Source organism: Colobus angolensis, unplaced genomic scaffold (genome assembly GCF_000951035.1).
Source record: "Colobus angolensis palliatus isolate OR3802 unplaced genomic scaffold, Cang.pa_1.0 Scaffold111, whole genome shotgun sequence".
In the NCBI taxonomy this organism is placed as follows: Eukaryota; Metazoa; Chordata; class Mammalia; order Primates; family Cercopithecidae; genus Colobus; species Colobus angolensis.
The window spans coordinates 8383014-8399270 of record NW_012112142.1 but is presented as its reverse complement, the minus strand read 5'-3'; the positions used below and the strand labels follow the sequence as shown (position 1 = coordinate 8399270).

The 16257-nt window shown below is 35.3% G+C and overlaps 1 protein-coding gene across 1 annotated transcript in view; it reads left to right on the top strand.

Moving 5' to 3' along the window:
* Positions 1-11280, top strand: part of HHIP (hedgehog interacting protein) — a 93387-nt gene extending 82107 nt beyond the window's left edge. The window contains exons 12-13 of the mRNA XM_011957080.1: positions 7967-8115; positions 10996-11280. Of these exons, the coding sequence (XP_011812470.1) occupies positions 7967-8115; positions 10996-11189 (343 nt within the window). The 3' untranslated portion in view covers positions 11190-11280. The remainder of the gene's footprint in view (positions 1-7966; positions 8116-10995) is intronic.
* Positions 11281-16257: the final 4977 nt, after the last annotated feature.

Genomic DNA, 16257 nt, shown 5'->3' with positions numbered 1-16257 from the left:
AGGGTACACATCCTCTTTTCAGAGTTCCACTTCCATCATCATTTTGTTTTGTGCGTTTCTAATCTTTCCTGAAGCGACCTCCAGCTACTTCTGAGCTGCTTGCTTGGTTGCCCAAACTTTCTTCCAAGGTACCAGCTTTTGTTTTCATCACTGCTTTAGTTACAAAGCTGCACAGATCTTGAGGGGTCTGCCCCAAAACAATTCTTCCCATAAGCCCTTGTCTTAGTCAGCTTAGGCTGTTATAACAAAATACCTAGGTGGCTTAAACAACAGACATTTACTTCCAGTCATACTGGAGGAAATCCAAGAGCAGGGTGCCGGCATGGTTGGATGCTTGGTGAAGGCTCTGTTTCTAGTTTGCATACTGCCACCTTCTCACTGTATCCTAATATGATGGAGAGAGAAAGAAAGCAAGCTCTCTGGTGACACTTCTTATAATGGCAATATTCATATCATGGGGGCTCTACCTTCATGACTTTATTTAAATCGTACTTCTTCCCAAAGACACCGTCTCATAATGCTGTCATTTGGGGGGTTAGAGCGTCAACATATGATTTTGGAGGGAAACAAGCAATCCATAACAGCCCACTTAAGTGCCATTTTGTGGAATACAATATTATTCAGGAACATGTACGTTGAATTACAGTAGAAATGCCTATTTTTTCTATATTCACTGCTCATATTATAGTTGATCAGTTTCTAAAACTAGGATATTGCAAATATAATACAACAAATACTTATGGCAATTTGATAAAACTGGACGTTGTCTATCTAAAAGCACATAACATTATTATTTAGTTTCATTAATCTTTTCTCCTAGGTTTTTCCTGTAAGATATTACATAACTTTTCACGTCCTGATTTTCCCATGGAAATATATGCATTGAGTTAAGCTGATAAAACAAAGTTGATACAGGAGATCCACATACCCTTTTAGATATTTGTGCACTGTGGTGATGTTTGTGTAGTGAGATTAATAGGACCTGAAATGTGGTTACGTTGCTACCTTTTTTCCTAAACTAAGAGGGCCAGTTCAGTGGAAAGAACACTGAACCAGGAAAGAGTTCCAGAATTCTCTGTAACTAGCTGTGTGAAAGCCACTTTATCTCTTCATACACTTTCTGATCTTTTAAATTTAAGAATTGCAAAGTTGGCCCTCACTCATGAGAATAAAGTTAAACATGAAAAATGTAAGTGGCTTCATTATTTGCTTTTATTATGGTTGCATCTTTAACCACAGAAGAAAATTAGATGGATATTTGTGAAATTTCTGACAATCTTATTAGCAGTAGATAGTCAAACCTGTGGCTCAATTCACTAAATTACTACTGCTTTTGCCTCCTTTGAAAGGTTTAGTGCCAACTCAGTTTCAAACTGCCTAGGTATTAAAGCCAAGTAACACTGTTTATTAGTGAGCAAGTCAGTTCATCATGTGAGGATGAGACTTTTAAACAGCAGAAACCCTCAAAATGAAGGGAATATTAGTCACAAAGAAGACAGCCAATGCCAAGCCCCACTTGTTTTCAACACATTTCAGAACAGAGAAATTTCTAGACACTATGTGAAAATAAGACAGAACATTAGCTTTATCTGTGCTAAACTCAAATTTTAGAAATATTTAGCACAAATTAAAAATTTGAATATGATTTATAAAGTACATAAAATCAGAGTTATCCTTGAATTCAAAGGTTTTTTGCTCTTTATTCTAGTATCAGAGTTATTTAAGAATACATAAAACATATATTTCTTCAGCCTACATATGCTATAATGTCAAAAAAGGTATTCCTTAAAAATAAAATGAAAGCAGTGACTCTTGAAACATTTAATTTCTTGCTGTACTTCAAATAGAACTTGAAAAATACCATTAGGAAATGTATGTTGCTGTCGATACTGCCATGAAGTCCCAATGAGATCAATATTACATGGTTACACAGGAATAGATTCCACTGGCTCCGTTCTTCTACCTGAAATATGATTGTATTATAAATATATGATTCCTCAGCGAAACTGAGTTTGTATAATGCATTGTTGTTTTTAAAGCTGCTACAAAATGGCTATGTATAGTCTCAAAACATGCGGTAAATCCTTCAGAATATAGCATTCTACTCCTTATAAGTAAACTGACACTGAAGAAAGAAACACCAATATGACCAGGAAAAATTCAGTGAACAGCCAGATTAAAGACAATTACAAAGAAGAAGAATATCAGTTTGTGTACTGCCTTTCAGAAAGGCAATAAAAAGATGACACAGCAAGTACTATACTAGCACTTATTCCTATGCCTAAAGCTCCACAGATGGGAGACAGTAAAAATTCATCCCATCATAAGAAATTTTTCACTTCCTTACCCTTTTTTAGGTAAAAGTGATGAGTATTGGCTTAAAAACGATGAGTGGTCAAGGATAATCACTGTGTATCAAATTGCTTACAGCGTGAGGAAATTCATTAAACCATAGAATCTGCTGTGGCATTCGAAGACTGCCTCCTTGTTCAGGCAAAGACTCCACCCAACTGGAAGATTTCAGAGCATTCTGTACTTGGAAGCACCTGAATGCACTAATTAAAGGCCACGTTGATTCCTCCTGGCTGGGAAATGGACCTAATTTAGAAACAGGCCTCACAAACTTGAATATGCATGTGAGTCACCTGACCATTGTGTTAAAGATTCAAAATCGGTAGATCTGGGGTTATGGCCTGAGATTCTGCATTCTGTGGAATGAGGATTTTGACTTATCAGTTTTTCCTAACTCATGAGAATGAAAGAAAGCATGGAAGAAAAGTAGTCTTTTAAATGTTAGAGTTGCAAGGGTGCTCTTTTCCATGTGTCCCAATGTGTCTATGGATAAAGAAGTAAGACAGTTCTTATGTCACCTTCCGCCCTTAAACATAAAGCTGTCTAAGAGAGCCTACAGAATTAGTACGTCTTCTAATACCCCTATCAGGATTTCACACATAAATATTACTCTTGATCTGTATATCTTGTTTTACAATGAAATGAATTCAAAATCTGGACACCTCACAAAAATTTCAGAATGAGCTCCTTTCCTTTTTGTTAGACAAAATAGATTTCTGCAGTGCTCATTTGGAAGGGTGGTCCTGCTCAGACAGGATTTATCCTCGTACCTCCACACAGAGTCAAAGGACTTCCCATGTATTGATTTATTTGTTCATCCCCTAAATTAAATATCATGAAATGAAAATCATTCATAATACCACTACCCAAAGACGTTCACTGTTGGTCTTAGCTATTCACAGAAAGTCATCACCTATAACGTGTGTTATAATAACTTATGCTTCTCAACTTCCTTTTTTTCAAAAAAGCATCCAAATCTTTATCCTACTACACAAAACAAGCCAAAGTTGGTTTCTAAGAGCATTTTTTAAATTTCTGAAAACAGTGCTTTATACATTAAAGAATGTTGGACAGTTTTCTGCACTAGGGTTTTAGCATTTCATTATTTGTCATGTGTGAAGGGATTAGGAAATATGTTTTTCAGATTTAAATTAAATTCAAGGGCTATGGGGATAGCTGTGAACAAATAGACTAGATATATTCTTTTCTACAAGCCTAAACACCCTGTTGGGTAAGTTTTCTGTTTTGAAAGTTACTCTGACTTCATTTAGTAGAGTGAAGGGTCCAGAGGTTTAAGGAGTTGTTGTTTAAAAGAAGAACAAAACAATTTAAATGATTCTAAATCATTTAAATGTATTAAATTAGATTTAAATATTTTAAATAGATTTAATATATTTAAAGCTATTTAATATATTTAAATCTAATTTAATATATTTAAATCTAATGTATTAGATTGTACATTAAAGCACCCAATTTTCCAGTCCAATAAAAATAAGTATGAAAATGGGTTAATGCATCACAGATGTATACCCTAAAGTTTTGTTTAGGTCCTATCTAGGTGTATATATGTAGCACTTAAGTATATGTAAGATGGTCTATTTCAATAAGACAATAATAATAAAGTTTAAAGGTACTGTTTATTCCCTTTTTGTTTCTCTTTATTCCACGTAAAGAGGCCCTGTTCTTTTCAGTAAAAGGGAGAACGTCACCATTACAAAAAGTGATTGCAGGGGAATGGTTGGAATCACCAAAAATCTTTGTCAGATACTACCAAATATTAGAAAATTGAATTTTAATGTGTTGAGTTAATTCTCACCTGGAAGAGAAGACAGTCCTATCTCTTTATCTCATGCTGACTTTGACTTCTTAACCTTCGGTTTATTTACTATGATTATAATTATTATCAAAATGTATCTTTCAGAATAAGTATAACTGTACCTTGAAAAAAACTTTAAGACAAGTTTATTTAGGCAATAGAGAGAAATACAATAAATGTTTTGTGTTTATGATATGAAAGTATAGCAATTAGATTTTAAGGATATCCCTCCCCTGAATGGCCCATATTTTCCTGATGTCTTTACACAACAACATAGAAAGGACGCAAACACCCTTTTAAAATTCCATATTCTCATTAATTTCATTCATTCAACAGATTTTTATTAACCATCTTCCATGTGCAACACATTCTTCTAGGTCCTGGGGAGTCACAAGAGATGAGAGGAAATATTTGTCCTCATGGAGTTCATATTTCAGAGAATGTGCCTGAGAAAGTTACTACTATATAGATTCAATTTAATTTCTTTATTTTATTTATTTGTTTTGAGAGAGAATTTCACTCTTGTTGCCCAGGCTGGAGTGCAATGGCATGATCTTGGCTCACTGAAACCTCTGCCTCCTGGGTTCAAGTGATTCTCCTGCCTCAGCCTCCTGAGTAGCTGGGATTACAGGCACCCATGACGACATCCAGCTAATTTTTGTATTTTTAGTAGAGACAGGGTTTCACCATATTGGCCAGGCTGGTCTCAAACTCCTGACCTCAGGTGATCCACCCACCTTGACCTCCCAGTGTGCTGGGATTACAGGTGTGAGCCACCATACCTGACCTAATTTAATTTAATAAACATTTATTGACTGACTTATACAGAATTTTCCTATTTCCTATGAATATGAATACCTGAAGAAGATAAAATACGTGGTAGTATAAATGTCATCTCTCTATAACATCCCTTAAACTAGTTGCCTCCTCATCTGTGTAGCTATAATACTTCATGTGTGCCTGTATCATAGCAAAGATCACACTGCATTATACTTTTGTGTGTGCCTATTTGTGTTACCCTCAGTGGTCTGTGTGAGGCTCAGGACCCTGTACTATTTATGTCTTATCCCCCTGAAGAGCTCAGTACTTGCCCAAGTAAAGGATTGGACTTGAAGAGGATTGAGTATGTAGCTTCTGCCCTCAGAAAACCTTCAGTGAAGAAGGAAAAAAGAAAGATAAATAGCCTATTCCTGAACAGAACTCTATAAGAGACAAGCAATCTTTTATGTCAATGTTCATATTAAGGGAATCTTGATAGAGTAACAGTTTAAAAGAGAGAGGATTGATTTAATATAATAAATACAGAATGTGATTTATCAACTATGTAGAACAAAAAAAGATAAATTCTCCTGGCATTTAAATACAACTTGAGGGAATTACAATGTTTGTATATTACAGCTACACAGTCTTATATAAATTAAAGTAAATAAGCCCAGGTGTAAAATAATTACTACATCCGCAGGTAGACAAACATTTACCAAATTTTAGGGAAAAAAAAAATTTAGAATCTTCTCCCTAATCTGAGTTTCCATATGTTTGAATGTTTGGTGAAAAATAGTCCAAGCATCAAACTGGAGTATCAGTGGGGAAACAGGGGTCACTCTTCCCGAAAGAATTGCCCTTCAGTATCGGATTCCTATTTATCATGTCCTCATTCCTTTTCCCAGTGCCCGTGAATCAGTGTTCCTATACTTTGCCTCAAACAGGCAACATCTTCTAGTTGTTGTTTAACAAAGTTCACCTATATTCATGATCTAAATGATGCCATCTCTTTAGATTCACCAGTTTAGGGGTAAACCACCTTATGGGGAAGTATGTGAGGGTAGGTACCTGCAAATTTTGCATTGCCTATAACATGTAATAGATTTTTGACATACTCTATTTCTGGGTCTCTTTTCTTGAATGAGTCAGAAAGTGGGTGAGCAAGTGAGTAAGGAATAGAAATTAGATGCACAGAATTCTGCAATTTCAATTAGAATATCTGCTTACTGAATGCCACCTCGTAGATGATCATGGCCTACAACTCAGAAGAATTTCATGGCTACTGAAAAACTGCTCTTCTTGTGGTCAGAAATGCCGCCATTGTCTCACAAATAAAATAAGAATTTTAAATGAGAAAGAAATAGAATATACTTGGGATACTCAAGAACAACAAGAAGAAGGCGAAGATTGTGTCCTTACTTTTCTTGGCATAGCCATTTAACATTTTCTCTACCTTATCCCACCCTACCCTTACTCCCGGAAAGACACTTTTGAGGAACACATGGGAACTGTTAATGTTTTTTGAATAAAAATATGCTTAGTGCATAGAATGCCTGCAGGACCTTTCACAGAAATTGACCATTCCTAGATTCAAATAAGAGGCTGAATAGATTTAAGGGTGTTTCCTGAATTGTCATGCTAGCTGCAGAACACAGCACTTTCAACATAGAGTGGGACTTTTCTTCGGGAGAAGAGCTAGGGAAGCCACTGTATGTTTTAAATATTTTTGTTTTTAACATATATGGTTTATATGGTTTTGAGTCATTGTAGAAACAATCTGTGATCAGGTCCCAAATTATTATCACTGTTCATATTGCCATAGGGACATAACAAGGTAACCTATCTCAAAAAAGCCGAGTCTGCAGGGCTTAATTATTTGCTTGTCTCAGAAAGCTCTGTAATTTACCTCTTGAGGTTTTGACCTGTAATGATCACCTTCTTCTTATGGTACTTAAGGTGTCCATCTGCTTGGCCATCCTAATGCTATTGATTTGACTGTCAATGAAAACATTTGTTTACATTCCTTAAACTGAAAAGAATCTTCTCACCACACTATGGCACAGGTAACAGCGACAGATAGGAAAGTGCCACTGCACATTTTTTCCCTGAAGATTAGGTAATGAGCAGTTGTGACCATGACTCCAACCTGACCCAGCTTGAATGACATCTTATTTTAAAAACAGTAAGAACCATAAAAATCTTCTGAAGGCATCTTGGTTTCCACTCTAAATGATGGCAGTTGTAGAACAATTAAAATCTATGACATTTTACATTGCAAATAAGATGTTTCTGTTTGCTACTTTTGGCATTCTTTTTCCTTATAGCAGGACAAAATCAAGTTATTTATATATATATATATACATAATCTTGACATATATATAGATCAAAATCAGATTTTATATATATATAATCTTTACATATATATGGATCTTTCTGTGCCTGGAGTTTAAACTTTGACTCAATAGTATACACACATATATTACGGTTGCCTTTCAAGAAAAATCAGTCTAAAAATATTATCTCAAAAGAAATGTAAAATTAAAACAAAAATTGATTCCAAAGCTTTTCAGGCTACAAGTCAGTTTGATGAATGCCTTCAGCCCTGTACTACTGCCGACTGTGTAAATAACAAGTGAAACTATCTCAGACACTATTCCTAAACATTTTTGTAGATATGGGGGAAAAGTTTTAAGATATTCATACATCTTTACTTTAAATATTGCAATTGTTAGAAATTCGTAGTTACCAAATGTGAAATATCAAATTAATTAAAGATAGTTTTCATCAATGGGTTTTGATCAGGATAAAGTTTCTTAGAATGTTTAATGTGTTTAGTTGGGTTACAAACTGGTTAGCTTGTTTCCTCACTGATATGTATTTCCTATCCTTAGAAAGTCGTAAATCTGAGTGTCTTAAAAAAATAAAAGTCTCTCTAGAAAGTAAGAGGCATGCTTTGTAAACCACAGAATCACTAAATTTCATTCCACTACTGGTTTTCAACTGGAATACACTTTCAACTATTGTCTTTTAATGTAGACCTTTAATGCCTGAGGAATGCAGAGCCACGGTACAACCTGCACAGACACTGACTTCAGAGTGCTCCAGGCTCTGTCGAAACGGCTACTGCACCCCCACGGGAAAGTGCTGCTGCAGTCCAGGCTGGGAGGGGGACTTCTGCAGAATCGGTTAGTATTTTTGTTTTCACCTGAAAAGGACTGGGGATGAGTCAATCCTTAGGTACTCAAGAACTCAACACCGATTGTTTCTTCTACAATAATATAGTGTTCAAAAGTGTTTAGCCATTTACAGTACTATTAATGCTCATCTGTTTCTGAGCTTGTAAGTAAAATCTTGCTCATTTTCTTAATGTAAACAATTCACTTATGTAAGTTAATTATAAATATACAAAACCTTTAAATGACTGAGTCCTTTCAAAAAGTCAAAAATGCAAATAGCACAACTAGATAATCTCTGTGGGCCTCTCGATCCTGGGTTCTGAGATTTCACACTAGCCAATGACATAGTGTTTGCCAAACCCCTCTCCAAGCACTAGCATTTTCCAGACACCCCGTAAATGCCCTCCCTGCCTTTACTGCTTGCTTTCCTACCACAGCAGACTAAAAACAGGGCTTTTCAGTGGGTGTTATTAAATAAAAGGGGAAAATGCAATTATCTAGAGACATATTATGAGGTTTTTTCATGCTTTTTGCCGCTCCCCTGTGAACCATCAACTAGGTGTGTATCTGCTCAGAGAGAGCAAAGGAGATTTTTTCCAGGGTTGTTCTAGCCTTTAACTTGATAGTTCCTCAATTATGTGCAGTGATGTTTAAGTTCTACTTGGTGTAAAGTCAGAAAATTAGAAAAATTTAGAAACCTAGAGTTTAAAATGTGTATGCTGAAAATACATAACTAACAATTAGCATATACCATCACTTAGAAAAGATTTTGATCTCGGTTATTTCAAATATTAAAGTACTTACTGCCAATGAAAATTAAAATATCAAATTAACATTTAATATTATTTATTCATAAATGCTATCTTTTTGTTTGTCCTCAAGATGTATTTCCAAGAATTATAACTATAACTTGTCTATTTTTATATTGCCCAACAAAAATAACCAACATTTAAAACCACACATAGAGGATACATTTTAAACTTAAATTGCTTCAGCATTAATAACATTATGTGTTTGATTAATACTATGGTTATGTATCTAGGAAGGAATTATCAAAATTAAAACTCAACAGAAATTAAGTAATTACATTATTTAAAAAAAATGCTTACATGTTATTGACCCACCCTCTCTACCTTTTTGTTAGTTGACCAAAAATATGAGAATCAGTATTCAAATGTAATGATATTCAAATTTCCTGCTAATATATTGTCTTTCTGCTTTCTTTGCTGCCTGACAATATCTACTTTCTCTGCCTTTTTTTTTTCCCTTTTTTTTTTTTTTTTTTGAGATGGAGTCTCTCTCTGTCGCTAAGGCTGGAGTGCAGTGAGGCGATCTCGGCTCACCGCCACCTCCGCCTCCTGGGTTCAAGTGATTCTCCCACCTCAGCTTCCCGAGTAGCTTGGATCATAGGCGCCCACCACCATGCCCTGCTAATTTTTGTATTTATAGTGGAGATGGGTTTTCACCATGTTGGCCAGGCTGGTCTTGAACTCTCAACCTCATGTGATCTGCCACCTTGGCCTCCCAGAGTGCTGGATTACAGGTGTGAGCCATCATGCCCAGCCTCTCTGCATCTTTTAGTAACAGAATATAACATAAAGTGTCCATTCTGCTATATTCCCTGCTTTGCATTTTGCCTAATCTCTTATGTTACCTGAAGCCTGCTAGTAACAGCGTGTTTAAATGAGGGTGAATGAATTATCTTGAATACAGTTGGCATTATACAAACCTTAATAGATACTAATAATAAATTGTGATATAAATGAAAATAGACATACATTGAGTTAAATAAAGTTTTACTCCATGAGGTACTTTCATTTTTACACTGAATCAATTTAAATAGTTTGAATATATAACATTCACCAAAACCATTCTATAAAAGTAATCTGTTTATTTGGGATGTTTTGGACCCAATCAAGAATTTTATTCGTGTACTCACATTGTTTACTCATCTCCCACAGATTTAAAACATAAAATTGTTTACTTTCTGCTTATTTTTTCTTTTCCATGTGTCAAAAACAGACCCCTGGAATTTGATTAATGTATTTGAAAGGTTAAAATAACTCTGTCTTGTCAAAACATAGGGAAATGTATTGAAGGAATTTGACTCCATCCACAGTGACTGTACTCCCCAGATTTAATCAGAAAATGGCAATTTATGTATCCAATTTTATGTCTCATTTTAGCAGTATATCTTTATATTCCCCATTTATATTGTAGTGGTAAAAATTCTTTAATGAATAAATTCTGTGCTGTAGGGTAACCCTGAAAATGTTGGCTCAGAACATCCTTTGTTGGCCAATTGCACTGACTCCAGAAAGGGACTTCAAAGTGTCATCAGAGAGCAAAGCATATGCTGTCTGCCCCTGGAAGCAAGAGGAAGGAAGAATCCAAAGGAGTTTATATGGTGGATATTCCACCTAGCCAAAATCCAAAACTGATTGTTCCTTTATGTTACATTGGAGATGCTTGAGCCTCTCTGTCTCCCCCTCAGGCTGGGTTACTCCCATGTTGCGATCCTACCTTGAAGGAATGGGAACAGAGTTTGGGAGGCCCTCTGTAGAAAATGCTCCTGTGGAGCAGAGATTTTGAAGGACTAAAATCTTCATTTTAAATAGAGTTAATTTTGCAAAGGGTTGCAACTGTTTCTCATGATCTCCGCTTCTCTAGAAATGTCTCTCGTTCTGTGCCAAGTTCAGGCCTCCAAATAACTATGGGTGTAAAAGCGCGTTTGCTACTGGTATATTTATCTTTCAGATCATTTTGTAACCATCTCCCTCCTTTTTTCCCTCGCTTCCCTTATTCAGCAATATTTGTAGGTCTCATGCTCGGTCCTGTTTCTGACACACAGAATGAGAGTGTGATGTTCTTGCTCTTTTTCTCTCCCAGCAAAATGTGAGCCAGCATGCCGTCATGGAGGTGTCTGTGTTAGACCGAACAAGTGCCTCTGTAAAAAAGGATATCTTGGTCCTCAGTGTGAACAAGTGGACAGAAACATCCGCAGAGTGACCAGGGCAGGTATTCTTGATCAGATCATTGACATGACATCTTACTTGCTGGATCTAACAAGTTACATTGTATAGTTTCTGGGACTGTTTGCATATTCCTTTCCAATGGGCATTTATTTTTAGCCTGTCATTAAAAAAAAAAAAAAAAAAGACTGTTATCCTGCTACACACTCCTGTGATTTCATTCTCTTTTATTAATTTAAAAATGATTTCCAGAAATGTGCAGATCCTCTGTGTGTATGTCAGCATGTTTGTTCACATATGCACATACACATACTCATAATCCCTATATGCGTTGTTACTTAACAGATGATTTTTAAAAATATGTACTTCCTTGGGCAGAGTAATTTACACAGAAATTCCACTGTAAATTGATAACAAATTTTTTATGTCACTAGAAGAGATTATTTGACTTCCCAGGAATCTTCTGTCAGTAATCACTAAAGTCAACTTTAATAGAGTTTTGAAACATTACTGTGCAATCTGATGGATCGAATAAAAAAGGCAATATTTTTATATTAAAGTACTATACTAGGAGAGAATGTTTCAGAACTCCCTGATGAATTTCTAAGAGAGCAACTTGATATAAAATTGTAATCTTCATTTTTGTCAGCGTATCCAATTACAGAATGTTACTTATCTTTTTATTGGCTGAGAAATCTGATTACTTCGTCTTAATCTCAAGATTGTTTTCAAGTGTTTTATAATTAAATCATAACAGCATATTTTAAAATCAGTCTTCCTAAAAGGTCTGCTTTTATTGTATATTTTATTTAACAGTAGGCACTGGGTTTATGTTACATATTTATATATTTTATTTTATTTTTATAATATAGACATCACCTAGATGAAACACCTTTACCCTGTCCTGTAAAACACTAAAGTTACATTTTTCACCAACTTAATTGGAAAGAAGGGGAGTGAGAAGGCAAACAGTCTTTAATATGCTGTGGATCTAATCTAGCAAGGTATCCTTGTGCCAACATGTAATCATTAACGACGGAAGAAAAAGCAAGAAAACAGCCAATTCTTATAAAATTCCAGCATTAAACATTTGTAAAGTGCTTTTCACCATAGCAAGACTGTCAGAGTCCATGTTATTAGAATGTTGCAGATTTCCACTGAATCGAACCTCACTGGAGAAGAGCTCACTTGTTTTTTTAAAAATCTTGGCTATGTAAGCTGTCACCTGTACAAATTTTTAACATAATAATTCTTGCCAAATAAGACTTTAAATGTACGTGTTCCTTCAGAACTCAATGAAAATACTCTTTGGTTAACGTATCAATAAATTTTCTGTAAATGTTCTGTTCAGGGTTTTAAAGAGATGACATGTTCTGACTTAAAACTGCAAAAAGTCTAGTAGATATTTTTCTTCATGGTTTTCAAAGCCAGCTCTCCACGTTTGGATTTTAACAAAATATAAGGCCTCTTTGCACTACTGAAAAAACACATCTACTCATGACAAGTGCATACCCACTATGGCTGTCCTTCTGTAAACATCCATTCCTCTAGAATCTAAATTGTAGAGCAGTATAGATTATGCAGCACCAGCTGACTTTCTAAACCTGCTCCTTACCTTTAGGAATACAAGCCTCAATTTAAAAAATATGTTGTAGCTAGTATTTCTCTGTTGTTTTAAGGTGAGAGATTTGCAATTAAAGCCCAGTAAGCATTTATATAGAAGCCACAATGTAGAAAGATTGGTTAAGTACACTGCTCTTGTCTTCCATATATGATTACTTAAGTTTCAAGTGACCTCATGCCAAATGGAAATGGGTTGAGAAATCTTGGTTCAGTGCTTAGTGAACAATAGCCTGCATTAAAAAGTGCATGCATAATTTTGCACAATTTAGATTCAATTGACAGTCTATTCAAAGAAGTCTCAGGATTAAATGAGCATGGAGACCAAATTGCCCTCTTACCCCAGAAAAGGGGTGGTCCCTTCTAGTCACACTAACACTTCATTGGCCCAACAGTGTGACAAATCTTGCAATGAACCATGCAGTAGCCTGCATCTGTAGGTTAATAGCAATCTTTTGTCTCCATTGCTTTCTCTTCATAGCCCTTTTACTGAATTCCATCACAGAAAGTTTTACAATTAAAAAAAAAAATGTCCTGACAACCATTTTTGTAAATGGACCTTACCATCTAATCGTCCCTTATTCAACGTGGGTGACATTAACAAAATGTGAACTTCTTGTGAGGGAGCCAGCTGTCTAAATCTGTCAAATCGTGCAGTTTTATTACACATTCTCCAATTCTTCCTAGCTTCCCTGAAAACAATAAGGATACTGATATATATTCAGTAAAATCTAAAAAAATCAAGCATTTCTTCTTACATCTTTAAACTTTCCATCTCCTCCGCAAAATAAAAGGTGTTCTATTGCCATTAGTTCTACTGTTTTAAAATATCTATATTAAGTTGACCAGGCCCAGATTTTTAATACAGTTTTTTCCCAAGTGAAAGATTTTCAAGTGACTTAGAAAAACATATGTGCCCCAGGTGTCACTGCCTTTCCTTTTGTGAGTCGTTAGAATAAAAGACCAAATTCTTCTCAAGAGAGGATAGCAAGATCCACGGATATTAAACCAAGCAAAGAAAGTAAAGTCATTGGAGTCATTTATTTCTGTTCTTAGGAGAAAAGTAGATAGCACTGGCTAATTGATGGCAACATATTTTAAATTAAGTGGTCAGTTCAAAAAATCTCTTTGACCTTTTCTTTCAAGTAGATTTTTTAAATGCATGACTGGAGAATTATCTTCAATGATTCATGATGAGAGGCAGGTAGGAATTGGTTAAGAAGTATGAGCTAGGAAAAAAATATTGTTTAATCACATGAAAGGCAACATCTGCTCAGTTCATAAAGCACACAATCTCAAATGGAAGAAACAAAGGTTCTTCGTAAGAATGCTGATGCATAAGATAAAGACAAAATAATGCAAAAGAAAAATGTATATTATTATTCCCTGTCCATTCTCAAGTTTAAGCTGTGGTTGTCAGTTGAATGTGAAATGACATTGTAGTTGTTTTAAATGGTTGGAAATAACCTTTCTACTACTGTTTCTGCCACACTGTTGTACTGGTTCATAAAACCTTGTTTTCTTGACAGTTATTTAGGTAATAAAAGGAATACCAATTGGCAGATCTTTAAGTGAAAAGGAGAAAAGATTTAAGAAATTGAGTGATGGCTAAAAGTGCTTCCATCCATAACTTTTTTTCTTGGATTTTTTTTCAGTGTAATTATTGTAAAATATATTTTTTATTTTATCACAAAGAATACTCGGAAGTTTTCTCAGATTGATGAGTATCTCATAAAGAGCAGAGAAACCAACACATACAATATACACACACAACCTAAATAGAAAACTGTTCTCTTTGTTATTTGCATGCCCCAGCACGGTTACTTCTTCCCTATTTATTTCTTTGAAAATAATTACAAAATAGTATACTAACAATTTTAATCCATTTGCTGTTTTTTGTTTTGTTTCATTTTGTTTTTGTTTGTTTTTGTTTTTGTTTTTGAAACGGAGTCTTGCTCTGTCACCCAGGCTGCAGTGCAGTGGCATGATCTCGGCTCACTGCAACCTCCGCTTCCTGGATTCAAGCAATTCTCCTGCCTCAGCTTCCCGAGTAGCTGGGATTACAGGCACCCGCCAGTATACCCAGCTAATTTTTTGTGTGTTTTTCGTAGAGACAGGGTTTCACCATGTTGGCCAGGCTGATTTCAAACTCCAGACTTCAAGTGATCCAGCTGCCCAGGCCTCCTGAAGTTCCAGGATTACAGGCGTGAGCCACCACGCCCAGCCTCCATTTGCGTTTGATATTGTTTTTATCTCTGAGTTATAAACTATACAAGCTTACCAGATGTAAGGTGTGAGGTTAGATGCTACATCTAGGAGAGTTCAAGATATACATTAATTTAAACTTTTATTAGTCCAACTTTCCACTAAAACTCTTAGCTTTGAAACATAAAAGAGAAATCAAGCCCAGATTTTTAGAGGAAAGCTAAGGTATACCATTGGCAGTTGTAGTTTTAATTGTAGTTGACTGATTAACCAATTAGTTTATAAAATGTTACCTATAATGTCTATGTTCTCTTCCTCTCCCTCCCTCCTTCTCTCTCTCTCTCGCTCTCTCGGCTAATATATATGTGCATGTGTGTGTGTGTGTATATACATGTATATATACATACATATATATATACACACATACATATATACACACATATATATACACACACACATGCACTTATTTAGCCACTTCCCTCTCCTACATTTTCTATTGGTTTTGCCTAAATAGACGTGTTCTCAATACAACCATGTTGAAGGTATCCTGGGCTAGACTGTTATTGATTTTGCTGGTTATGATCTTTTCTTTGTTTTTCTGAAAAATAGCCTCTCCTGGTTCCACATTTTCTCAAATTCTATGTAACAAAGAAGTGGATAGTAAACAAATGACATACTAGGCTGATATATTACAATCATTGAAAGAAATAAGGAAGAGCAGAAATCTCTACCAGTCCAGATGCTCCAATTCAGCTGTTCTAGCAAAGATACAGGAAAGACCTGGAGAATAACACTGGGGTTAGCTAACAGCAGGGAAAGTTAGTAGGTATTTCCTAGCCAAGGAACAACCTTCTCTATGGAATAATTTTAAGAAAATTATTCCAAATCTGTGAGAAAAAAAAAAATAAGCCATTCCTCAATGGAGACTTTAAAAATCTTAATTTCCCTACCCCTGAGATTTAAAGTTGCAGAGGACTCAGACCGAAGTCCCATGGCAGAAAATGCACATGTTTTTAAACTACTCCCAAGAAGTAAACTATTACTGTGAATGCTGGCAATACCATCAGAAAGTTTATCTTTACAATACCTAAAAATAAATATATGTTTGCTATCTTATCCTTTTTTTGTCACACCACCATAAATTGGTCATACATATATAACCAAATTGATTTTATATATATATATGTGTGTGTGTGTGTGTATATAATATGTAAACAAATGACATACTAGGCTGATCTATTACAATCATTGAAAGAAATAAGGAAGAGCAGAAATCTCTACCAGTCCAGATACACACATATGTGTGTGTGTGTGTGTGTGTGTGTATATATATATATAAAACCATGGAACCTGC